This window comes from Tasmannia lanceolata, unplaced genomic scaffold, assembly GCF_043159265.1.
Source record: "Tasmannia lanceolata isolate RefF3 unplaced genomic scaffold, GAP_Taslan_0.1 ptg000012l, whole genome shotgun sequence".
Lineage (NCBI taxonomy): Eukaryota > Viridiplantae > Streptophyta > Magnoliopsida > Canellales > Winteraceae > Tasmannia > Tasmannia lanceolata.
Genome location: NW_027518689.1, coordinates 43,562,500 through 43,588,483, shown reverse-complemented (window position 1 = coordinate 43,588,483; position 25,984 = coordinate 43,562,500). Strand labels below are relative to the sequence as shown.

At 37.6% G+C, this 25,984-nt stretch overlaps 1 protein-coding gene across 3 annotated transcripts in view; it reads right to left on the bottom strand.

Annotated features, from left to right (window-relative positions):
- The window catches only part of LOC143888313 (ion channel protein), a 54,065-nt gene extending 28,363 nt beyond the window's left edge, over positions 1-25,702 (bottom strand). For 2 of the 3 annotated variants that reach the window (XM_077392686.1, XM_077392687.1), the window contains exons 1-9: positions 24,923-25,701; positions 24,576-24,644; positions 23,816-24,442; positions 15,425-15,607; positions 15,163-15,222; positions 14,857-15,060; positions 13,797-14,045; positions 12,415-12,513; positions 11,836-12,030 (exon numbers count right to left, since the gene is read on the bottom strand). In XM_077392686.1, the coding sequence (XP_077248801.1) occupies positions 11,836-12,030; positions 12,415-12,513; positions 13,797-14,045; positions 14,857-15,060; positions 15,163-15,222; positions 15,425-15,607; positions 23,816-24,442; positions 24,576-24,644; positions 24,923-25,483 (2,247 nt within the window). In that variant the 5' untranslated portion in view covers positions 25,484-25,701. Of the gene's footprint in view, positions 1-11,835; positions 12,031-12,414; positions 12,514-13,796; positions 14,046-14,856; positions 15,061-15,162; positions 15,223-15,424; positions 15,608-23,815; positions 24,443-24,575; positions 24,645-24,922 lie in introns of all 3 variants that reach the window. The other variant, XM_077392688.1, reaches the window with a different exon arrangement.
- Between the last annotated feature and the right edge of the window lie 282 nt (positions 25,703-25,984).

Below are 25,984 nucleotides of genomic sequence, written 5' to 3'. Positions count from 1 at the left end.
GAAGGAAACAATTGACAAAGCAAAATTCGAAACAAGAGAACCACATGAGGCAACCCGAGGTTGCATGGGCAGCAAGGCACGCCCACCTTGGGCGCCCCATGTGGGTTTCCCAATTGGGGGTGTCTTGTTTCCCAATTGGAGATTCCAATTTTGACTAGTTTCCTTAGTTTTTGGGATTTCTCTAGAAACTTTGAATTGTGCAAAAGTCAATTGAAAACTATAAATACAAGACAAAGTGCTGGAGTTTTTTACAGCTCTCCTGTAATTTCATGTGCTAGAAATTGGTAGAGACACCCCAAAGTCTTTCTCTTGTTCTTCTCTCTCAATTCCATCAACTAGTTTTGTATTTTCAAGGTCAAAGACAATCATCCAACTAAGCTCTATTGATCTAAACATATATTCCCATATTATAATCTGATTTACATCAGATTATAAAGTGAACAAAGAGTTGTACACAGGTTCCTTTGTACAACAAAAGGAATCCATCAATTCAACTTAAGGTTTCGCGTCGATTAGATCGTCGGCGTATTTTCGAGGAGTAAATCAAGCGGACGCTTTCTTCTCTACAGCAACTAAAGGTATTTGATTTATATTTGTGTTTATTAAATCACCATAAAATTAATTAGTCCCTAGGAATCTTGGGTTAGAACAAAATTTTTGTTCTACATGGTTTATTCTTCCGCTACGTGTAACGATTTAGTTCAAGGTTTTTCAACCGTTCTAACATAAACATCATATAATAACTTTTTGACATAATTATATTCAATTTGTAGGAATGATACATCTTGGAATTTTCAATTGAATACAATGGAGAGTTGGAGTTTTGTGGAGCCGTCACGGGAGGGTGTCCACACGAGCCCACGACTAATGGTGTCGGGTTTGATATTTCTGAGAGTAAGCCTTCTTTTCCGTGAACTTGGGTCTACGGAATAATCCGAATTTCACGCAAAACTATGACCAGAGTCACCACCTATGTAAGGGACCTAGGACCCATAAATGACACTGTAAACTAATCTATGATCCCAGAGAGTCAGGTCCGTTACCTGATTACGGGAAGGGAAGGTAATCAAGTAAGTTGGGCATACACATGAAGTACTCGAGTATCCAAGTGAGAGTGTCCATATCGCATTTTGCTAGACACGGTAAGTTGGGCATACACAAGTATCTAAGTATCAATATTCAATACAATCATCTGAAAGGGTGCTTATGGTTGGCACTTCCACATAAGGATGAGAAAATACTTCCAGTGTCCCTTGGTGAAATCATTCCACACACCTAAAGGATGTTGAATAATTGGAAAGAAGAAGTCGACAAGTGGACCAAATAATTCTAGAATAGCTTAACACAATATTTGGAAAAGGCGAAAGCTATTACAAATTCAGGGCGTCTGCTAGGGTTAAGATGCATGTTTCAAAGGGTGCCAATTTGAGCATGATTCATGCAATGTCCGATGAGCAATACATGCAGAAGATTAGACAGAGAGAGAGGGGTGTTGGGGGTTGCCTAGGAGGTTCGCAGCCCCCTCCCTCTAATCTAAACTTACATTGCTCGCCCAAGCGTGCAGAAATCACGTTAAGAGAATGAGGAGCTAATTTGCTTGCTTTCTTGTGCAAGCAATTACAAATGTAAAAATGGAATGTTTCAGCCCCAATTGACGAGTCTCAAAGTAAACCAACACAGAATCAAACTTTCCTCGGTTCAATTGTTTGTTGTCATTGGATTGTTGATGTCATTTCAGTGAGTGAGAGACGGAATCAATTGGTTTCTTCTGGTAGCTTGAGTGAGGAAGGGATTCTCGGGTGAGAGGCCTGATTTCCTTTCATTGCCACCCTTTTGCCTTTTGTAACCGTAGTCACCAGGATCCCATTACTATGAAGGGAAGAAATGGGAGCAAGACCACCCTAATAAGTCGTTGTGTGTGTAAGGGCCATCCATGGGCCAACATTCTTCTATTCCATCCTACTCGTTGGTACAGACCATTGATAGCTATGTTGGATGGATTCTCTGCCCCCCTATGCCGAATCCGTGTCGACACGCCTCCGCATCCAAATCGGACATGGATTCACGTGGGACACACTAGGATTCTTGTCGTACCCGTGTCCCACACGAATCCTGATTTTTTTGGGTGAATCTAATTCAACGTTGTCTCTTTTGAAATGCGAATCCTGTATATTTTCCCTTCAAACTTATTTTCTCCTTAACTTTTTTTATATGAAAGCACAACCCGTACTCTTTTAATAAAAACCCTAGTGCCTCGACCCTCGAACATCGACCCCCTTCCTCCAACTCTCTTAACCCTCCACTCTCAAATTTTCGTGAATATATATATATATATATATATATATATATATATGAGAAAACCGTTTCTACACACAAGTGTAGATAAGTTATCTACACACTAGCTTAAAATACAGTGGAGGCCCACATTGTTTGGGTGATCCAAACCATTCATTTGATTAGCCCTCACATAGATAGGGCGTCCACAAAAAATTAGCTCCATAGGATCATCCTAACCCTTCGAACCGTGGAGGCAAAAAATGGACCGATTTGTGAAGGTTTATACATGTCCATTTTACTTCCACAAATCGTAGGGTTGGGATGATCCTATGGAGCTGATTTTGTGGACACCCTATCTATGTGAGGGCCAATCAAATGAATGGTTTGGATCACCCAAACAATATGCCCTCCACTGTATTTTAAGCTAGTGTGTAGATAACTTATCTACACGTGTGTAGAAACCATCTATATATCTATATGCTATATAGCAGAAGAGAAAATGAGAGAATTATTTGAATTTCTCCCTAAATTCTACGAGAATTACACATCACTTTTTTTTACTTTTTTTAACAAAGGCACCCATTAAAGCCACATAATTTCAATCCTACCCCCCTCCTTTATGCTTTTTTAATTATGGAAACCTCCATAGATTGGAGGGCTAGGATCAGCCTATGAAAATGATTTTATGGGCACAACCTATTGATGTTGTGTTCCATAACATGGACGGTTTGGATCAACCTATGATGTGGTCCATACAGTTCTTTGTCGGCTCGTGCATTGCACGGGGTTTTTTATTAGTATATATATATATATATATATATATATATATATATATATATTTTTATTTTTATTTTTTTATTTTTTATTTTTTTTTTAAATTTTAAAAAATTTATTTTATTTAAAAATTACCGAATCCGAATCCTACTTTTAGGGGTTCGCCGAATCCGACACCTCGAATCCGTGTCGAATCCCGACACGCGAATCCGAATCCATGCAACACTGGATCTAATTGAATGTGAGGCCTAGTATTTTTATTTTGTTTATTTTATTTACACCAAAGAAGGCAATCAATACAAAAGAGCAAGCAATGAGAAGGGACAAAAAAGAAAAGAAAATAGTGCGTCTGAACTTGGAGGCCACCAAAGCTGCCTACGTACCCCAACCGCTAGGGATCAAGTCACTCGTAGTTCAACGTCCTAAGGCACCTAAACTACATGCTTAAATGTTTAACCTTTGGGACTGAGACTGGGACTGGGACTGGTGATTGACTTTGCGTGCTTAAGGATTCCATCTAGGATCTCTACATGCAACTAATGCAAAGGACCTAACCTTCTAGGTGCAACTAGGATTGACTTAAGAGATTGAGGGTTCGCAAGCGACCTATAACTAAGGTTCAACTAGCTTAATTACTAGGATTTCCTAAGAGACTCTAAGGGTTCCTAAGCAATGTTAGATCCAAGGCCTTAAGGATTTCCGACAAATTTTGGGGTTTGTTGCCTCTTTTAGGGTTTCTACAGCTTTTACTGGACTTGAACTTGTACTTCAACTTTAATTATTTTCCAATTATATATGTTTTAATGTGTTTTAATATTCTGGAATTTTCTGGAATTTTTTGGATTTTTCTGGATTTTAGTATTTTTAATTATTTATTGAATTTTGACAAAGAAAAATTGATTAAAAATAATTTATTTACTAAAAATCAATTTTTCTTCAATGGATCTACTGGAAATAATTCACTTTATTTATTTGAACCATAAAATAAATTTTTTATCTTTTTTACCATTTTTATTGATTTTTCTAAAAAAATATATTTTTAAGAGAAAATTAATTATTTTTCAGTGAAAATACATTTTTATTGGGTTTTGATATTATTATTAAATTATCCAATGTATTTTAAAATTATTAACCAATTTTAACACACTTTTGAATTGGTTTGCTATTTTTCCTAATTTTCTCTTTGAAAAGGCGTCTTTTAAGGGTTTTTTTAATTTTTAACAATTGATTCTTGTGAAAATTATGACTTCTAAATATGTTTTCTAATATAGTTCTGATGTGACAGACGCAATAAAAATATGATATTTTAAGAAAAAAATCATATTAAGTTATTTTTTGCAATTTTTGAATTTTTTAGCCCATTAAATTTAATTAAATCCCAAGCATCATCGAAATTCCGCAAATCCTTAGATTTAGCATCTGATCCGATAGTCCTATTAGGCTAATTAAATCGAACCACATATTAAATTTTGAGATGAAAGACACTAAAAACCCATATAAGTCAAAATTATAAGCCACCCATTACATTATTAAATTAAAAACGCATATTTCTATTAAATACTGAAAATCATGCAAAAATATGCCACAAATGAAGAAAAAAATCTAAAAAACATTGAGCATAGGGCCTAACTCGTCCGGCGTTTGGTGTCGATCCTCAACTTTATCCTTGTCGTTATATTTGATGAAGAACGATGTTGAACCCAATTCTTTGATTAATTTAACCGAAGTGAACCAATGAATAGAAAAGCCTCCAATAAAAATTTTCCAAGGATTAATGGGAAAGAGACGAAGGAATTTCTCTAAGGTCTAAGAGAAAAAGATAATAGGGTTGGAGGGGAGAGGGAGAACTTTTGTGTGTGAAGGGAAATAATTTTTAGTTCTACGCAAAACGTATAGAATGGATGGGTATTTATAGGGGAAAGGATAGCATGGGTTGCTAAGACAAGAAGATTTGATTGATTGGATTTTGTGTGGTTGGGATCAAGTAGGAAAATTTGAACACAAATGAATTGACAAGATCAAAAGCATATGCGATATTCTTTTTTCACTTTGGAAAATGCTTTTAGGCACAAGGAAAAACATCCATATATGGTTGCTATGGTAGAGAATAGAAAGAATTTGAGAGGTGAGGATTAATAGCCCAAAACTTTGATCCACTGTCTAAAGGCTTGTCACCAAAGCTCTTTAGAGAGCATGTAACACGCATGGGATTGGAAGATAGTTTTGATAGCCTATTATAGTGGGAGTCCGTTTAGTGAGCTACATACATTATTGTGATCACATTATGTTATTTTGATTTTGACATTTTAGTTTATCTGCTACTCTATTATTTGTGCACACTATGGGAATTAATATGAGTTGCAGACTGTCTGATGACTGATTATTGGCCATATATACAATTATGGATGTTCATGTTGGTAAAGATGCTAATGATATAACCATGGGCTTGGCTATCGGATCGATTTCGAGATCTGATGGTTACATGATTTGTTATTGGTATTTTTATTGAACGGAAATTTTGGATTGATAAGCAATTTGTCAAATACCACTTAAGCAATATTGATCTCTATGTTGGGCTTAAATTTTTCGTAGGCCAAGTGGGAGAATGTTAGGATTAAATCCTAGCCGGTTGTGGACTTAGAAAAAATATACGGTTGAGATCAATCTTAGTATTTTGGTATTAGAGATAACCTTTAAGATAAGAGATAAGTTCTCTTATGGTCTATCATAAAACAACTAGAAAAGGGAGAACTAAACGGTTTTGGATTGGCACGATGTGGGGCCCATTCTTTTCCTAGTATCTCTTTAAATAAGTCCTCAATGGTCACAACTTACACATGGTTTTAAGTTTCTGAATTATTGTTCTCTTCTCAATCCACGAGAGACAAGGATAGACGGTTCCCATCGCCGGTTGCCGCGGAGTAAGGGGAGCCAAGAGAGAGACAAGTTTCTTTCCTTCATCCGTAAACATCCAAGCACTCAAAACCCTGAGCAATGGCGTCTAGTAAGTCTTTCTCTTCTTCGATAATTAAAAAGATTCAAATGTTTTCTCTCAAGGCTTTAACGCTAAAGATCCGAGAGTCTCATTGTTTTTCGCATACATGAGAGTCCTTAGGATCTTTTGTGATTTGGAAACAAATTGGAAAGCAAGAGAAAACGTCCAAATAGGTTTCTCTTGCTGAAATTTTAGCAACAAATTGATTTAACATGTCTTTTTTAGTTTAGGCAACTCCATAGACCAATAAGCTTGTGGCAATCAATTTCTTCCCAATTTACAAGATCTCTATAATATCTCCAAAACATAGCACAAAAATCCTGAAAAATAGGAGAAATGAGAGCATGGCACGTTTTCCCATGTCGGGAAAGCGTATGAGAGAGAGATAGAGAGGAGAGAGAGAGTATGGGAAAGTTGCAACTTTTGAGATTTTGCGAGATTCCGGAAGATTTCGCAACTATTTTCGAAATTTTCTTCCCAATTCTTATTCCCTGATTTTTCCTTAATATTTTGAGTCCAATATTGCCATAGAAATTCGAAACTTAATTATTTGGATTAATGAGAGCCGTCTATTTTGAACGACGGATCGTTTTTCAAGAATTAATCGATTTGGAGATCCGATCAGACCAACCAACTCAATCAATTTTGGATCAACGATCCTAACCATTAAAATATGAATTTGACAACAGTTAAGGTACTAAAAGCGATGTTGTTGATAATTTGGTTGAATGATTTTGACGACTCTCATTCACCCGCATTGATCCGTGGCTTTTCGCAGGGTTTTCGCTTAATTAAGTGATCTAATGTTTCATCCGAGTTTGGATCAATCTTGATTGATTAAATATCGATCAAGTGACACCAAATTATTGATGAAACACCCAAATCAGCATCAGCCCTCGATTTGGCAATTTTCTAAAAATCGGGTCTTGGATCGGAATTAAGGCTCGGACTGCGAAGTGACCTTAGCCAATTTTGATCCGATTAGAGATTGGCATGGTTAGATCATGGTTTAGATGACCCAAAGTATATGGTAATAGGCCTCTCACATGAATGATGGTTTAGATGACCCAAAGTATATGGTAATAGGCCTCTCACATGATTTTGTACTATAAATAGGGCATTTTACTAATTTTTCGGGTCAAGCTAGCTTACTGGGTAAATCCGTCGCTTGTTTCGAACGTTTTGGACTCTATGAGTGCGAAAATTAGCGAAATTTTACGAATCTTTTGTGGAATATTGTAACTTAAAGTGAAGAAAAATGGGGGTGTCTACTTTTGACCAACCAACAGAGTCCAATAACTAGCTATTTATTCTCATGTTTGAAAAATGATCCGTTGTTCAAAATCGATGACTCTCATTAATCCAAATAATTAAGTTTGGAATTTCTACGGCAACATTGGACTTAAAATGTCAATGAAAAATCAGGGAATAAGAATTGGGAAGAAAATTTCGAAAATGTAGCGATATTTTGCGGCATCTCGCAAAATCTCAAAAGTTGCAACTTTCACATACTTGCTCTCTCCTCTCTTTCTCTCTCCTCTCCCATACGTTTTCCCAACATGGGAAAATACGTTTTCCCAACTGCCATGCTCTTCTTTCTCCTATTTTTCAGGATTTTTGGGCTATATTTTAGAGATTTTGTAAAGATCTTGTAAATTGGGAAGAAATTGATTGCCACAAGCTCATTGGTCTATGGAGTTGCCTAAACTAAAAAGGACACACGTTAAACCAATTTGTTGCTAAAATTTCAGCAAGAGAAACCTATTTGGACGTTTTCTCTTGCTTCCCAATTTGTTTTCAAATCACAAAAGATCCTAAGGACAAGTGGCATCATCCTAGTCCTTCAATTGTTTCAAAGTTTTGGGCTACTAATCCTCACCACTCAAATTCTTTCTATTTTCTACCATTGCAACCATATATGAACGTTTTCCCTTGTACCTAAAAGCATTTTCCAGAGTGAAAATAGAATATCCCATATGCTTTTGATCTTGTCCATTCATTTGTGTCCAAATTTTCCTACTTGATCTTAACCACACAAAATCCAATCAATCCAATCTCCTTATCTTAGCAATCCATGCTACCATTTCCCTTATAAATACCCATCCATTCCACATTATGGGTAGAACAAAAACTCCTTTCCCTTCACACACAAAAGTTCTCCCTCTCCCCTCCAACCCTACTATCTTCTTCTCGTAAACCTTAGCCAAATTCCTTCGCCTCTTTCCATTAATCCTTAAAAAAATCTTATTGGAGGCTTTTCTATTCATTGGTTCACTTTGGTTAAATTAATCAAAGAATTGGGTTCAACCTCGTTCTTCATCAAATACAATGGCAACGATAAATTTGAGAATCGACACTAAACGCCAGAAAAGCCTTATCTTGGACCTATTACACAACCGAGCATCCCTCTCTCTCTCTCTCTCTTGTTCCGGAGTCATTGTTTGAGAAACCTCCATAGCAGCCCTCTATCCCTCCTATACAAACCAAACCGAGCAGCCCTCTCTCTCTCTCTCTCTCTCTCTCTCTCTCTCTCTCTCTCTCGGTCCAGAGTCATTGTTTGAGAAACCCCTTCTTAATCTTGTCCCCTATCCACCTTCACTCCCAACCCTTGTAGCTGACCCACTATCTCTCCCTAAATTGGTATTTGATTTCTCATCTCTACAACCTTGCATGATCGAAATCCTTTGGGGTTCATCTTGCTTGGACGAAATACATCTCAAACTCACACAGTGAAATTCCAAGCATCGCGGCGGATCACCTTCGGAATCTCGCTCTTGGCCCAGATCGAACCCTCCACGAGGTAGGCTCTATGCTCAATCTTTTAAGATTTTTTTTTTTTTTGTATTTTTGGCATTTTGTTTTTTGCATGATTTTCAGTATTTAATAGAAATATGCGTCTTTAATTCAATATTATAATTGGCGGCTTATAGTTTTGTCTTATATGGGTTTTTAGTGTATGTTTCATCTCAAAATTTAATGTGGTTCCATTTAATTAGCCTAATAGGACTATCGGATTGGACCGGATGTTTTTTTTTTTTGAATGGTAGTATGATATATTAAAGAAGACTGAGGGAGTCCCCCTTACAGAACTAGAAGAGAAACAAAACCAAATACAACAACTAAGAGATGAAATTAAGGAGGGAGGAAATCATAAAGAGTGAGAACTTGATTTGACACTCCATCTTTTGCTAACTTATCAGCCACCTCATTAGCCGATCTTCTCACCTGCTGAAAAGATACCGACATTTCTTTGACGAGGTCCTTAATCTCATCAAAATATTGAAGAAAACGCCACGGGGGTTCCCGCGAGCCTCTGAGCCATCTTATAACATTCAACGAGTCCCCCTCCACCACACATCTAACTGAGCGCCCCTTTAACAAACTTAAAAAGCCTTGATGCACTGCCCTGACCTCTGCCTCGTTCGAATCAGCCCTACCGATGGGCCCCGGAAAAGCCTGGAGGACCACACCGTTACTATCTCTTAAAACACCCCCAATCCCAGCTGGTCCAGGGTTCCCCATATTGGACCGGATGTTAGATTTAAGGATTTGGGGAATTTCGATGATGTTTGGGATTTAATTAAAATTAATGGGCTAAAAATTCAAAAATTACGAAAAATAACTATCGAAGGATTATCTTTTTCTCAAAATATCATATTTTTATTGCGTCCGTCACATTAGAACTATATTGGAAAACATATTTGAAAGTCATAATTTTCAGAAGAATTAATTGTTAAAATTAAAAAGCCCGTAAAAGACGCATTTTCAAAGAGAAAATTAGGAAAAATAACAAACCAATTCAAAAGTCAGTTAAAATTGGGCAATAATTTTAAAATACATTGGAAAATTTAATAAAATTATCAAAACCCAATAAGAATGTATTTTCACTGAGAAATAATTATTTTTCTCTTAAAAAGGTATTTTTTTAGAAAAATCAATAAAAATGGTAAAAAGGATAAAAAAATTTATTTTATCATTAAAATCACTAAAATCCAGAAAAAATCAAAAAGTTCCAGAAAATTCCAGAATATACATAATTGATAAATAATTAAAGTAGAAGTCAAAGTTCAAGTCCAGTAAAAGCTGTAAAAACCCTTAAAGAGGCAACAAGCCCCAAAATTTATCAGAAATCTAACACTGCTTAGGAACCCTTAGAACCTCTTAGGAAATCCTAGTCATTAAGCTAGTTGAACCTTAGATGTAGGTCGCTTGCAAACCCTCAATCTCTTAAGTCAAGTCTAGTTGCACCTAGAAGGTTAGGTCCTTTGCATTAGTTGCATGTAGAGATCCTAGATGGAATCCTTAAGCACGCAAAGTCAATCACCAGTCTCAGTCCTAAAGGTTAGGCATTTAAGCATGTAGTTTAGGGGCCTTAGCAGCTTGGGTGGCCTCCAAGTTCAGACGCACTCTTTTCTTTTCTTTTGTGTCCCTTCTCATTGCTTGCTCTTTTGTATCGATTGCCTTTTTTGGTGTAAATAAAATAAACAAAATAAAAATACTAGGCCTCACATTCAATTAGATCGTTTAGGTTGCATGTCCCTTAGATCACATATCTCAATAAAAAAAATTTATTAATTATTTTGATTAAATTTAAATAAATAACTCTTGGAATTAAAGACCGGTTTTATCGGGCGAGAAGGGTGCCTAACACCTTCCCTTCTGGTAATCAGGTAACAGACCTGACTCTCTGGGATCGTAGATTAGTTTACAGTGTCACTTATGGGTCTTAGATCCCTTACCTAGGCGGCGATTCTGGTCATAATTCTTTTGCGTGAAATTCGGATTATTTCGTAGTCCCAAGTTTATGGAAAAGAAGGTTTACTCTCAGAAATATCAAACCCGACACCATTCGTCGTGGGCTTGTGGGGACACCCTCCCGACACGGCTCCACGGTTTTTTTATTGCCATGCAATCAATAAATCAAAAGGAAGAGTTACTGACAATATCAATAAATCAATATCAAACCCGACACCATTCGCATGGCAGCAAGCATCTCAAATTACAAAGGATAATTATGGTTGTGTTGAGCCAAACATGCTCATCAGTAGGTGAGCACAATTGGAGTACATTTGCTCACATTTATACAAAGAAAAAAATAGGCTTGTAGTGGAAAAGATGGATAACGGGTATACATCCATTACATGACAACTTGAGACTACGTGAACGGAATCTTAGGAGACCTAACAAAGCTCGCATTGACTTGGACATATATTTTGGTGAGGATAATGTGGAGGAATGGTTAGTGGAGAAGGGCACACCGGTTTTAGATGGACAGAATAGTAGAGGAAAAGGAGCTGAACATGAAGAGTTACTGACAAATGCAGGTGGGTCAAGTGAGAAATCCAATAGACGCTCTCATCACATAGATGATGAAGGTGACCTCGGATATTACAATGAAGGTGGCAATGACCTCGACTACAATGAGTTTAAACATGAAACGGTCAAGATTTAATGGCCAAAAATTCAATTGAAAGCACGGTGAAAATGGTTCATTTTTCAGGCTATGGACAGTCGAAATAAAGATAACAGTATTAGTTCATACCAATCAATATGGACTCAATTGGCATAATATAACTAGAAATCATAGTAACACAATACATCCAGAATGGATGGAACCAATTTTGGCCCTTTGTATCACATCAGGACCTGCTTGGGCTCCATTCAAAGACTCGGAATATCCTTAGGCAGATAGAAATGAACAATTATGTGATAAAAGTAAATAGTATAAATTACCATGTAAAGACAGTCGTCAGATTCATTATCTCTATGTAAAGATGATGCATACTCACAGAATCAAATGTCTCCAAAGGAAGATTCTCTAAATGGCGCCGGATGACAGCATTTCCTTCTCTATGGACAAGTTTTATGTTCACTAATCCCGAAAGATCGAGTCCGCCATCCCTTAGCTTCTTTTCCCTTTCTTTCTTTGGAACTTCATTAAACATCCATAATTCTGAACCTGGAGCCAAAAATGCCTCTAGCACCTGAAATGGAAAGAGAATCAAACCAAGTCAGGGTGAAATTTCATCAGAAACAACTCCTCAACTCAACTCAACTAAGCCTTTGTCCCAAACTAGTTGGGGTCGGCAGAAACAAACAAGCAAAAAATACTTGCTCCCCACACCTTTTCAAAATTGGCAATTTTGGGAAGAAACTGAAAACTAAAACATATGAACGCCGAAAGGAGAGAAAATTACATGAAAATTAGGTAAAAGTAATATATTGAAAACATGAAAGGAACTACAGATAATATCAAAGCTGAAAAGACCAAGATAAAGTAGAATATAAGTATCAACAAAAAAATATAGAGGATTAAAATATGCCATCAATCATCACGAGAAAATCTGTAGCATGTGCCGTCAAATTACCATAATCATATCATCGATGTCACGACGCCAACCACAAAATAGAATCTTCTCTGGAAACTTTGGAGGGCTGAAAACATTAGGCAGACAACCCCGACGCACCTATAGAATGGAAGCAGCATAAATGAGAAAAGGTGAAAATGCAGAAGAATGTGCAACATAAGGTCATGCAATCAATTTACAACACAATCTAAAATGAAAAATCATCAGAGATAGTGGTTCTGCAAGCAAAATATTAATAACAACAATAATTTCATGATATTATAGAAAATGGACTCTTGAGAGATTCTTTATAAGCATAATAACATCTACCAATGCGTCCTCTAACCTGAAGCCTGCAAAAAGTTCCTAATTTATTCATCTGTGTCATTCAATATCCAGAGGGGGCAAATTTTAGCGGTCATTCATTATTATGAAGTACAGTATATGAAAGCTCAAATATCTTATTTTCAAATATGTTCAGAATCCAAAATCCAGAGTTAAAATAGCATGGAAGACATTAATATAAATCACTGTAATTACAATGACAGTTAGCAGAATTCAGGCATGAAGTAGAGAGCAAGGCACCAAACATGAATGAAAGTTTACAGAAAACAGCAGATGGTGCATCACAAGAAGATCAGATCTCCTGGTCAAAAATCTCATCTCTATAGCATATTCTGCATAAGCAGACAAAATCCTCCTAACAATTCACGGGTTTTTGTACGTCCATTATCCACGGCCACAGGTTACGGAGGCATGCTGGCTTGCAAATGGCATGTTAAATATCTTTCTTTTTTCTTTTACTCTAGAATGCATCCTTTCACCATTTTTAAAAGTCTAGAATGCATCCTTTCATCTTTTAAAAAGAGAAAAGGTAAAATGTAGAGAATAAGATGACAAGAATGAATCTTAAAACTAAACATTGCCATTTTCCTATTGGTAGAAGTAGCATAAAAATTACCCCAATGTCCATTTAGAAAAGAAATGAAGTGCATAGCTAGTACTAGTGTTCTTTATTGCAATCACAGTCCACATGAGAGGTAGTAGTGAAGTGTATTGGGCATCAACTGACAGAATATCTGCACTGGTCATCTGGAGAATATAACCTTGTGTATGCTGACGATGCATATCAATGTGGGTTGACACGTTAAAATATAGGCACAGCTAAGAGGATCAAATTTCATGCAAAGATCTCTTTAAAAATTCTATGTAAGCTACAGATTTTACCCGACTCCAACAAGGATAACATATATAGAATTTGATCTGCCACTAATAAGCCCATGCACAGTCTATACTTTAAACTGGCGAAGATGAGTTTATCAGAGAGCAAAACAATAACAATCAACTTATTCTGACAATTGCATGGCAAAAAGTGCAATAAAATATGCTATAAAAAATATCACCTCTGGCAAAGGGCCCGGGGCATATGTATCGTCATCCTCAGCTATAACGAGGACTTCATCACCTTCATTTAGAACATAATCATCATCTGGGTTTAAGATGATTTTCCCACCATTTGCAGCAACCTTAACTCCACAGGGTACTGCATCAGGGAATGAAATTAGTACATCTTCAAAACGCATACCATCCAATTGAGGCCACCTTTTTATATAAAACTCAGCATTCTCAAACCCTAAAATATCCTCCCATATCTGCACACACACAAAAAAATAATGATATTGATTCATATAAAATCCATAAGCAAGATTAAAGACAAAAAAAAAAAAATAAGCCAAGATTTTTCAAACTAAAAAAAACTACCAGAAAATGGTTCAGACACTGAGGGAACAAACACCAGAGTTTTTTAACAGCGCGGAGGCAAATTACAAAGTAAAAACAGTGATCTTGTGCATCATAAATGCCGTCAGATCCAGATGGCTAGATCATAAAGATTCTCGTGAGAAGTTAAGGAAAATATGCTTCTAGATGTATACTTCTCTATTTAACATCAAGGCAATTATAATTTTAATACGATAATCATTCTCGATATCTTTCATCAAACAAACCTCATCATCTGATATTTGGGAGGAAGTGAGAAGTAAAAAGTTGAACATTTCTAGTTCATTTTAAAACAAGAAGACAAAGTATGATCTAGGAGGAAACCACTTGTGACTCAGCACATGGTATACATTTGGATCTGACAAGAACATTATGAAAAACATTACTCCACTAATACTAAAATATGGACAAAGCCAATTAGTTTTTATAAAAAGAAGAGATTTTGATAGCTATAGGTCTAATCAAAATCTAAATGTTCAAAAACATATTGAATTGTCTTGTTTTTGGAGTGAAAAAAATTATACAGTTATGATTAATAAGCAAATAGAGTGATTCAACACGTGTTACAGAAATGATTTTCCACAAATAATATGGATATTGGGAAAATATAAGACCATGAAAAACTCAACTAATCCAGTGTGTCTTTCATAACAACTTCCAAAGAAAACTAATTATTCAACTAACCTGTGCAAGGCCAGGTTGCAGAGCACACTGTATCATCAATCGTCCAATCACATCATGAGCAACAACTGTTTCAATGAGTTCCCCTCCAACAAGCTTAACTAAAGGCTCGTTGTCAAGATCACTCATTTCTACAACAACATGACCCCTCAAACCTTCCTTTACTCCAGTGAGGCTCAACACAACCCTCAAAGCACGTGCATCACTCTATGTGAGAAGGATCCAAATTCTTGTAAGAATTACAATCTCGTGCAAGAACTCATAAAACATTCAATTCTGCATGCAAAAGCCTAGAAAATGAAAACAAACCTGATCTGCATTTTCATCAGCTGCCAATACAATGATGGCTCGTGCTTTAGACACTGATACCTGTAGAAAAGCAAAAAAATAGGGCACGTGGCTTAGACAATTTGTAGACAGGCAAATGAAAGTTTATACCAAGTGATGGCATGTACCAAACTACCAATCATTCAATCAACCTCAATAAGGAAAAGACGTGACAAAAAATACACACCAAAATGACAGTATAATTGGAGGTTCTTTCAAAGAGAATCAAATCATTTGGATGTACCTTTTTTAAGTCGGCTAGTATAAGAGGACTGCCACTCCTACATATGACAGAAGTTCCCATAAAATCAAATTCTAGTTTTGCTATGTCCATCTCCATTTCTTCCTTGTCCCTTTCTGCAAGCACCACAACTACACCACCACCAAGGCTCTTATTTGCTATTGCTAGTTGTTTGAGAAGTGAACCCTGTTCTCAAGTTACCAGTAAAACAAGAAACCATATCTAGTCAGCAATATACATAAAAGTGATGATTTTTCATCAAGTCTTCGACATGGTCAGATGCAGTGGATTGAAAAAACACCAACTATAGCGAAAGTATGAAAACAATAACAATGAAAGGAAAGAAAACCCAAAACTAAAGAACTCTGATGGGGGATTGATGAAGAGCTCTATGTGGTGGTTGTGAAATTCACTCACAAAGGACTCTTGAGCCTAGTTCCGTGTGCTTGTTGAAGGATTCTTTACCCAAGCTGAAGCAAAGGTACTGGGCTAAGGATTTAGGAAACTGAATTTTAATGTTGGCCTTCCTTCAAAAAGATGTTGGACTCCCTGTGGTAGCTTAATTCAATAGGCTATCATGTATTGGCTCAGACCTTCTTACCAACAATAACAAGACAATATTCTTATAATCTCATTTGAGTTCCCCAAGCATCCCAGTTGGGCCTTTTAACAAACACTAGGCAGTTGTGTTTATGATGTTGATGGAAATGGTTTTTGAGTTAGATTCTAAAATACAGCTGTGCACTCAAATTCTCCATAGAGGACTACTTATCAAACAAAGCATAATAAGCACCTTGGCTTAGGCATTCAAAGAAGCAGATTAGAGGCAGAATATTTTTTCTCTTGGCACCAAGTTCCCTTTAACATCTCAATTTACAAAGCTGAAAACATGAAAGACAACTTTCATACAATTAAGCTACTGATCGTTGTGCGAATGAATTCGACATCTTTCTGATAACACGAACTTCATGAAAAAGGACAGAAACTCATGAAGAGATGATCCATTAGATTCCTTTCAAAACTGGCCAGAGTTGTCTTTTCTTTTCTTTTTTACAGAATGTGTAGAAATCTCAATCGATAGGCAGCGATAGATGGATAGAGTAGAAACTCAGTAAATGTGCTCCAATCGTGGGGACAAGAAGAGCTTACCGAAGTTTCTAAGAATAGCGGATTCCTTGTTTGCAACAAGGATCTTCAAGAAATTAATGAGATGAAGGTGATCTATTTTCAATGGCCTTCTAATTCTCCAATTTCCTGAATTTGAACTCCTCCAGCTTGTTGGAGTTCTTCCCAAACCCAAAATGATCCAGATCCTTCTTTATGATTTGCCAAAAGTCCCTGAAATGAAACGACCTTGCAATTTATATTGAGCCTACTGATAAGAAATGACGAAAATACCCCTTAATAGGGATATTGACTAGAATAGCCCTCTTTGGTTCACCGAGCAATATCCTCTGCAGAAGGTTATGCCTTTCAGCTCTGCGTCAGGGATCCTTCAGCAATTCATCTAGCATAGACAGTATCATCAGTCATTCAGAGAAGGTGGCCCACAAAAACAAAGAACTCTGCAGCAGTTTAGATTTTAGAATGGGAAACAGAAGTCCATACAGATGTGTAGCAGCCCCAAAAAATGAGCAAGAAACACTCGTCTTCAAGGCACAATGGTCCATGAAACAGGGAAACAGGTAATATCTTGGAACAACAGTCAGTCCAAAAGGATGCAAAACGGCCCACAACGAGTAAGAAACAACCCTCATACGAAGCTCGATAGTCCAGATATGTTAGTATAACAGTTTCACATAACCATCCTAATTAATGAGGTTGTTAAGATTAATTATATTACATGTAGAGCATCCTCCTTTAATTAGCATAAAATAAATAGAAATTGCTGCAAACCCAGAAATGGAACACATTAAATGCCACGGATCACAAAGAAACCCAAGAGTTGGCCAATGGAGTTGAATGTAGGATTGCGAATGGTGAAAGTGAAAATGATCGGAGGGATTTTGAATAGGGGAAAAAAGGTTTAGCGTTCCGACTGAGAAGAATGAGGAAAGAGAGATTTCCGATGATTTAGCCGACACTTTGAATTTATTGCTGACACATGTGTCTTGCCGTGTCTGACACGGCACGCGTTTCCACACGAGTCGACACTCCTTTGGACAATTTTAAATGTACTGCTAGAAGTGTCAGACTTAATGTGGGCGTGTGGACACATTTTTGTACCATATCAAGTGTGACATTCTATTTTATTATAGAATATTGTGTTTATCTCTTTTATTATTAACTCTTCTTTAACTAATATTTATTTCTTTAACTCTTCTTTTAGCTCTTTTATTATCAGCACTACTGTATTTTGATGATGGCACTCCTCACTTTATTAAAAGTACGGTATGGCCCGCACCATAGGATGATCCAAACCGTCCATTAGATGGCCACAGCCTAAATAGGTTGTGCCCCAAAAATCATTTCCATAGGTTGATCCTAACCCTCCGATCTTTGGAAATGATTTTTGGGGCACAACCTATTTAGGCTGTGGCCCATCTAATGGACGGTTTGGATCATCCTATGGTGCGGGCCATACCGTACTTTTAATAAAGTGAGGAGTAGGGGTGGTTATTCGGTTATAACCGAAATTTGATAACCGAAATAATTTCGGTTATCAAATTTCGGTAACCGAAACAGAACCGAAAATTTTCAAAACCGAACCGATTAAATATTCGGTTATTCGGTTATAACCGAATAAACTGAATAACCGAATAGTGGGAAAAAAAGAGGGAAAAATGCAAAATCTTGGTTTCGATCGGAGGGCTAGGATCATCCAATAGAAATGATTTTTGAAGCACAACCTAATTAAGTTGTGATCAATCAAATGGACGGTTTTGATCATCCTTTGGAGTGCCCGTATCACACATTTTTTTGAAAAAATAATGATTTTTATCATTATTTCGGTTAACCGAATTGTTTTTTGAGATAACCGAAACCGAAAACCGAAATTTGGCATCCATGAAAACCGAAACCGAACCGATTGATCTTCCAACCGAACCGAAATAACCGAACGAATTCGGTTCGGTCGGTTATTTCGGTTAAACCCGAATAATGAACAGCCCTAGTGAGGAGTGCCATCATCAAAATACAGTAGTGCTGATAACATTTCCCTATTTATATTGTTACAAATTATAATAGTAATCAATAAATTTATATGTACGTACGTGTCACTATTTCTAGATTTTTAGATGTTGCCATGTCAGACAACTCGTATCGGTTTCGACACACTAATCCGTATCCACAAATTATGATTATATATTTTCTACTTTAGCCGTCTCCCCGTTTCTAAATTTTGGGGGGTTTCCGTGTCCGTGTCCGTGTCAACACATGACACTCGTGTCCATGTTCACAAATCATAGGGGATTTCAAATGAAGCGGGGTATTGTCAAAAGGTAACTTAGGCAGACTAGGGTTTCAAATGATGTATAAGGTGGGGATTAAGGTTTTGTTCCGATTATGCTTACGAAAGGATAGAAGATAGCGTGGGTGGATTTTGAATAGAAAAGATGAAAATATACGGTTCTTATGGATCAAGGTTAGGGTTGTGAATTGATAGAGGTGGGTGTCTGAATTTTGAATGAAGAGAAAGGGATGGGGTTTTCGAATGGGAAAGGATGGGTTTTAGGGTTTCAGATGGTGGAGTTTATGGGATAGGGTTTTCAAGGCTAAGGTTATGGCCTTATGGGGACTTACGATTTCTAAGACAAGGTGGAGGGTGATTAGGGTTTTAAAATTGGAAAGGAGTTTAGTGTTTTGATTGGTGGAGTTGATCGGTTAGGATTTTAAAAAATGGGGCTATGGGGAATAAGGGTTATGAAGTTAGGTTGTAGGGTGATTAGGGATTTTGAATTGGAAAGGAAGAGGATTTAGAGTTTTGATTGATAAAGTCGAAGGCCCCAATGACTTTCTAAGCAGAGAAGTTAAGACCAATGTTACCTGGAACATGGTTACGTCGGTACGGGTACGGGAAAGGATACGTGGTACGATGGTTAGGTCGGTACGCAGTGTGATGGGGGTATGCCATATATATTTATTCAAAAATAAAGTTCTCGTTCCAAATCAAAATATATAAAATTTGAAGATTTCAAAATATCACTAAATAAAATACCAAAATATATTGCATTCTCAATCCTAAAAAACAAACAAACAAAAAATCACACGGTTTTAAAATAAAAAGATAAAAATATGATAAATGATCAAACTAGTAAGGTAGTGTACACCTGTCTTTCCCTTGTCCACCGAAGTGTTCCCTCTTACAAAGCTGGATTGGTGAGTTTATTGTAGTCCGGGACGACGAGGATGCCATTTTTAGCAGTCTGGATAGCAAGCGTACAATGCTCAGGGTCGTGCAATCCAGATCATGGGACAATTAGAGGAGGGAGGTAGCGACTCTAGTAACATTGAGTAGTAACAAAATACAGATACAAAAACAAATGAATGAAAGACACTTTGAACATTCACTCGAAATTGATATTGAATTTTTTATCCTACAAGGAATATAGAAAACATGATTATTTGCACTTATGAAGTCATAACTCAAAAACTGTTTTCACTTCAGTCCAGGAATTATCTTTTTGTGGTCATTTATCATTCTGTGAAGCAGCAGATCTAGGCCATTTTTTTGCAGCAACTTCTACTCAATGTTACCAGGAACGTACTCCATGTAACCAGCAACGTGGTTAGTTTCCGTACGCGGCACGAGAATGGGTACGAGGTATGATGGTGAGCCTGGCATGCGGGTGTGACATAATTTATTCAAAAAGAATGTTCCGGTTCCAAACCAAAATATATAAAATTTGAAGATCTCAAAATATCACTAAATAAAGTACCAGCATATATCCCATACTCAGTCCTAAAAGAAAGCAACCATAAAATACTTTACCACGAAAGCAAATAGAAAAATACTTCACCACGTAGTACAGTGGGGTCGCCATTTTTAGCGATCCAGACAGTGTTTCAAAACACAGAAACGGGTCAAACTATGGCCAAAGCAAATCCTACTCGACTCGACACAACGCAGTCGAGTACTCGGTTGACGCGGACATAAATTGGGGGAGTCAAAGGAGTTTTGATTGATTTTGTAGGGCAAAAAGTGGACACGGACAATAACATGGCAAGGCAAAAGAGAGTCGACTCGGGGGTGTCAACGATGATGCGAGGGAGTTTTTACGAATTACGAATGTACCGTGTTTGGGGTCGTGCAACACAGACCGCAGGACAAAAGAGGGGGGGGGGGAGAGAATAGCCACCAATATTGGTTAAGACCCTCGATTGTATGAATCTGATGGAGGAGAAGTCAAGATGAAAGAAGAAAGACATCGTCTTTGAATGTTTGATCGTCATGCACTCGTACCGTGTTAGAGAGAATATGCATCCCAACACTATATCCTACATGCAAAACATAGAAGAAACGACAGATGAAGAGTGCAGAGAAAGAAAATTAGAGAGGGGATGAAAAAATTTCAACAAAACATAATAACAAGAGATATCACTAAGGCCTTCAAAAGATGGGCCATATCAAATTAACAAAATGACTAACCCTAATTGGCTTTAAAAGGATTAATGAGTGCAACCTATCTAATTTAACCTCTTCAACAATACACATGAAGGTACAATCTCAAAAGAAAAAACAATGCATATGAAGGTCAAATGACAAAAATATCCTCAATACATATTTCTACAACTTTTAACAAAGCATGTTTTATGCCCATACCCAACCAAACGCTTAGGGTGCGTTCTTTAACCTTCCCACAGAGTGTTTTTTTTAAGACTAAAAATAATGAGAATTTTGTTCCTTAAAGATTTCAACAATTTGCCTAAGGATTCATCCTAATTTTTAGGCTTTATTTTCTGGAGCTAAAGTTTCTTAGATGGACGTGCGGTCACACAAGGTTAGGACGAATTAAAAATGCAAACATCTGTAAAAAGGTGGGGGTGGCACCAATTGAGGAGAAGATGAGAGAGCACCGCTTAAGATGGTTTGGGCATATCCAACGTAGGCCTTTGGATGCTCCAGTGAGAAGAAGTGACCCGTGCCAAGTTGATGGAGTAAAAAGAGTTAGGGGCAGACCGAAAACAACTTGGGTAGAAACAATGAGGAAAGACTCGAGGGCTAGGAACATAACGGAAAACATGACCTTGGATAGGATAGAATGGAAGAAAATGATCCATGTAGATGAACCCAACTAGTGTCAGGATTAGACTTAGTCAATTTGAGCCGGGTAGATCCTTTGACCTTCTTCATGAAAATTTTCTAAAGGATTCATTAGCCGACCCCAACTAGTTTGGGACAAAGGCTTAGTTGAGTTGAGTTGAGTTGAGTATGTATCTCATGATCTTCCCATATCTCCACTCTCCAACTTTTACGCGGGTCACCCTATACAGGGAAACCACGTTTTCCACCTCAACAGCTGCACAAAATCAAGAACCCCACTCTCCAACTTTTTCGATGTCTCTCCCTATAGAAAGAAGCCATGTTTTTTAGCCCACCGCAGCACAAAATTGAGAATCCTTGGATTTGAGGTAATTAAAAAACACAATCCTGATTCCAATGGACTCTGAAGGATAAAAAAATTATTCTGAATTTTAGAAAGAAAATCACACGAATGGTTAAAGAATGCAGCCTTAGTTTCCTATAGCCAACCCCTACTTAACTGAGAAGGTAATTTTAGTTTCCTATAACCAATCCCTACTTAACCGAGGTTTTTCTTGGACCTAACGCCTGATCCAAAAGCTTGACAAGAGGGAGAGAAGTTAATTTTTGTTTGGAAGATTTAGGGAAAAAAATCAAAAATGGTCTTGTAGTACAATAGAAGAAGAAGAATTTGAAAAAATAAAATAAAAAACTAATTGCTGCATTTTCGTTGTAGTTGCATTTTAGAAAATTTTGGACCATCCAATTCATCATGCACCAAACAAGCCATGAGCTCTTGACCAAAAAGCTACAGAAACCATGAGCTCCCATTGAATTATTCACCTGTTATTGATTGCATAACGAACATAAGGTCAAGAAACAAAGACCACTAATAACAACATAATTTAAGGGTCATCTGGCAGCCATGAAATTGATTTTAAGGGGAAATCATATATTGGGGGAACCAATTTAAGGGGAAATTGATTTACCCTAATTGGATGAGCAGCAGCAATCCAAAGAGAGATTGATGAGCATGGAAAAAATCCGTCAAATGATCCCGAGCATGAGTTCTTGCATCAGGGCATCATGCAACAAAGCAATTACAGGGAGCATAGCCATTGGCGAAGAAGAAGATGAGGGAGATTTAGCAACCATAGGGGATCTATATATCACAACTGGTGTCAATTTGGATGAGGCGAAGGCAGCATTGGTAGTAAGTGTGGAGTCAACGACACTGGCAGAGGAGGGGAAGCTATACACAGAGTCGATAGCCTACTTAGTTAGTGTCACAAATACCTATTTTGGGGAACCAATGCCTATCTTATTTTGATTACAAAAGATCAAAAAGAAAATATATTACCAATTTCTAGGTTCAATATATGTCATTCGTAGCTAATGTTCATTTTATAATGATTAAGAAAAAAGACTATTATTTCTCGTTAGTGTATATATCACATAGGGTCATTAATATCAGAAGCCAAATGTGAAATAAATGTGGGAAACACGGGGGAAAATAAGGGAAAAAGGGAAGCGTGTAAGCGATTGGAAATAATATGAGAAACACATTAAGAAATGTCTTACAAAATGCGTTAGAGACGTTTGGGAAACGATAGAGAAGCGTAAGTGGGATAAATACGAAACACAAGGAAACACACTCGAAATGCAAGAGAAATGCACCTGAAGGATGCGGGAAAGGCTTCTAAAGCATTTAGGGAACGCTTGGGATTAAGCCTCTAGCTCAATGGTCAAGGCTTTGTTGTTCAACATGTAGGTTGGAGGTTCAAGTCCCAGCTTACCTACCCAGAAAAATACCATTTTAAAAAAATAGCAGAACGCCTCTGTTTTTATATACATTTAGGATACACTTCTGACTCATGGTTTGTCAAGGTAACTAGGGAACAATTCTTCAAACACAACATTATCTGACATAATCATATTAGCTAGAGTTTCAGTTAGTAAAGTAACAAATAACTCCTGCAGAAAGCCATTGAGTTCAACATGGTTTTTAGACATGACATTAAAATATTAACCAAGTAGACACAATCTATAAAATATGGCATTCTCTTCACACTGGAAGCTCTGACATCACAACAAGACAGATGTACTACATTCATATCTACAATATGAACAATCGACATCTCAAAATCAGGTTCTTCCAATTAAACTCATTTCCAAGATTACTATACAAAAAGAAGTATGTAAGAGTTGAATACCAGTTTGTCACTCCATCCAAGGATTAGTATGTGGTTACTCTCAATGACTTCACTCTTCCCTTTCCTCCACGAATCCACTTTCTCTGATATTGCATCAGAAACAAGACCAAGCATCATTGCAAATATCAGCATGCCCCCTGAACTTATAGAGACCGAAACGATCCTTGGACCAGTGTCCACCCTATCTGCATGATTCCCGGAGTCCGCCACAAAAGTCCAAGAAAGCCAGAGAGCCTCAGAAAGGCTACCATCGCTAACGGAAAACAATGCCAACCCACCAAAACAAATAAGAAGTATTGTAGCAAAGAGAAGAGCAAGCAGCTTCGCATACGGGTACACAGAGAAGAAAACATCCACCCTGTATGCGATCCTTTTCTTCAAGGGAACCTCCTCCTCGTTATTCTTTCTCTTGGAGGAAGTTCTTATTTGGGGAAGATTGTCAAGATATTTATACAACAAGAATGGTGTCACAAGTGTGATTACCACCGTATACAGAGCAACGGTTCTAATGTCAATATTACCAACATTAAAAAAGAAATTGCTATCATCATGCTGCAAAACTTTGACGCCGTCAGGAACAACAACATTATTTCTGTTACATAACCTACGAAGGTTAACAATCTCTTCCTGCCACCAAAACAAAAGCAATCACACTCATACCCCATTTTTTTTCAAACAACCAAATACCCCATCACAAAAGCAAATCAGAAAACCAAAATTGGAAGCTAAAATTCACACATTTAAAACCCAAAACCCACACCTCAAGTTCCACGACCTTGATCCTTAGTGAAGCCGCAAATGACACGGATAATATACAAGTGACAACAAGCTGCAATGAGAAGCAACTGAATCACGAGCTGAAAACTAACAAATCGTCAAAAACACAAACTCAAATGGGCCGTTTGGATACATGGATTTTATAATCTAGGGTTGTAAAAACCTGGATTCTATAAGCTAAAACCTGTAGTATTTTATAAGCCAAAACATGGATTGTACATTCTCAGGATTGGAAAATTCAGGTTTTAGCCTTGTAAAATTCAATATGCTACATTCCTGGATTATAAAATCTATGTATCCAAACGACCCAAAACTGAAAATCTCACTCACCAACAAAAAGGTTAGAGAAGTATCCAATTGCCTAACCCTCCTCCCACCTACATGAGCTTCTTCCTTAGATAAAGAAGAACTCTCAAAAACTGACTTAATTTCCACTTCTTCAGCTTTCTGTTTTTCTTCTGAAACAATCAAACCCTTATTAGGAGAGTAATTCGACAGGTGAAAATCCCCAAATTCTTTCCTAGTAGGTGTTGGGGAACGGCGAGGGGGCAAAGGGGGCAAATCGATCTTTGGCGATTTGGCCTGAGATTTCGTTGCCTTAATACTAACGCGATTTCTGGATGAGTGTGGGCCGAGGAAAGAAGGATAGTACCAGTCTCGATCGGAAATTCCGCCATTAGAATTTTCCGGCGGATCGTCGATGGTGAGACGACCGGAGGAAGGAGGAGATGTGGAGATCCGGCGAACGGCCGGGAAGAGCGGGCCGTGGAAGTGCGGAGGTGTACGGCCGTCTGCGGAAATTGTTCGGGATTTTTTAAGAAGCGGTGGGGTTTCTCCTTTGCTAGGGTTAGGGTTAGGATTAGGGTTTGAATCGCCATCGCTCTTCGGCATTCTCTGTGGAGAGAGGGGGGAGAGAGGGGGTGTTTTAATGATCTTTTGTTAGGGTTTTGTAGGGTTTATTTTGGGAAGAAGCCATGGTAGATTGGTAGAAGGTATGAGTTTTTGGGAGAAATTAGGGTTTTGTGGGGTGAAAAATAGAGTATTGGGGTTGAGAGTGGGGGAGGAAGTGCAGAACTGCAGATAACGAGTGTCGAGTAGAGGCCTTTTCAGTTTTTTTGGCAGACAAGGAATCAAAAGTGTCGGATGGACAAAGTACCATTTTTTTACGGGAGATGATTTTTTCACCCCCTGCAGGATTATGCGCCCCTCTGGTAACGTGATTTGACGTCAAAAAGCGTTAAAATCTGCCCAACAATTCCGTTAAAAAGGGGGCGCATAATCCTAGGAGGGTGAAAAATCATCTTCCTTTTTACGCTAGGGAGGCTTGCAAGTGCGAGATGACATGTTTTCAGGTTTTTTGTGCCTGACACGTGGCACGGGCCTTTTAGACAT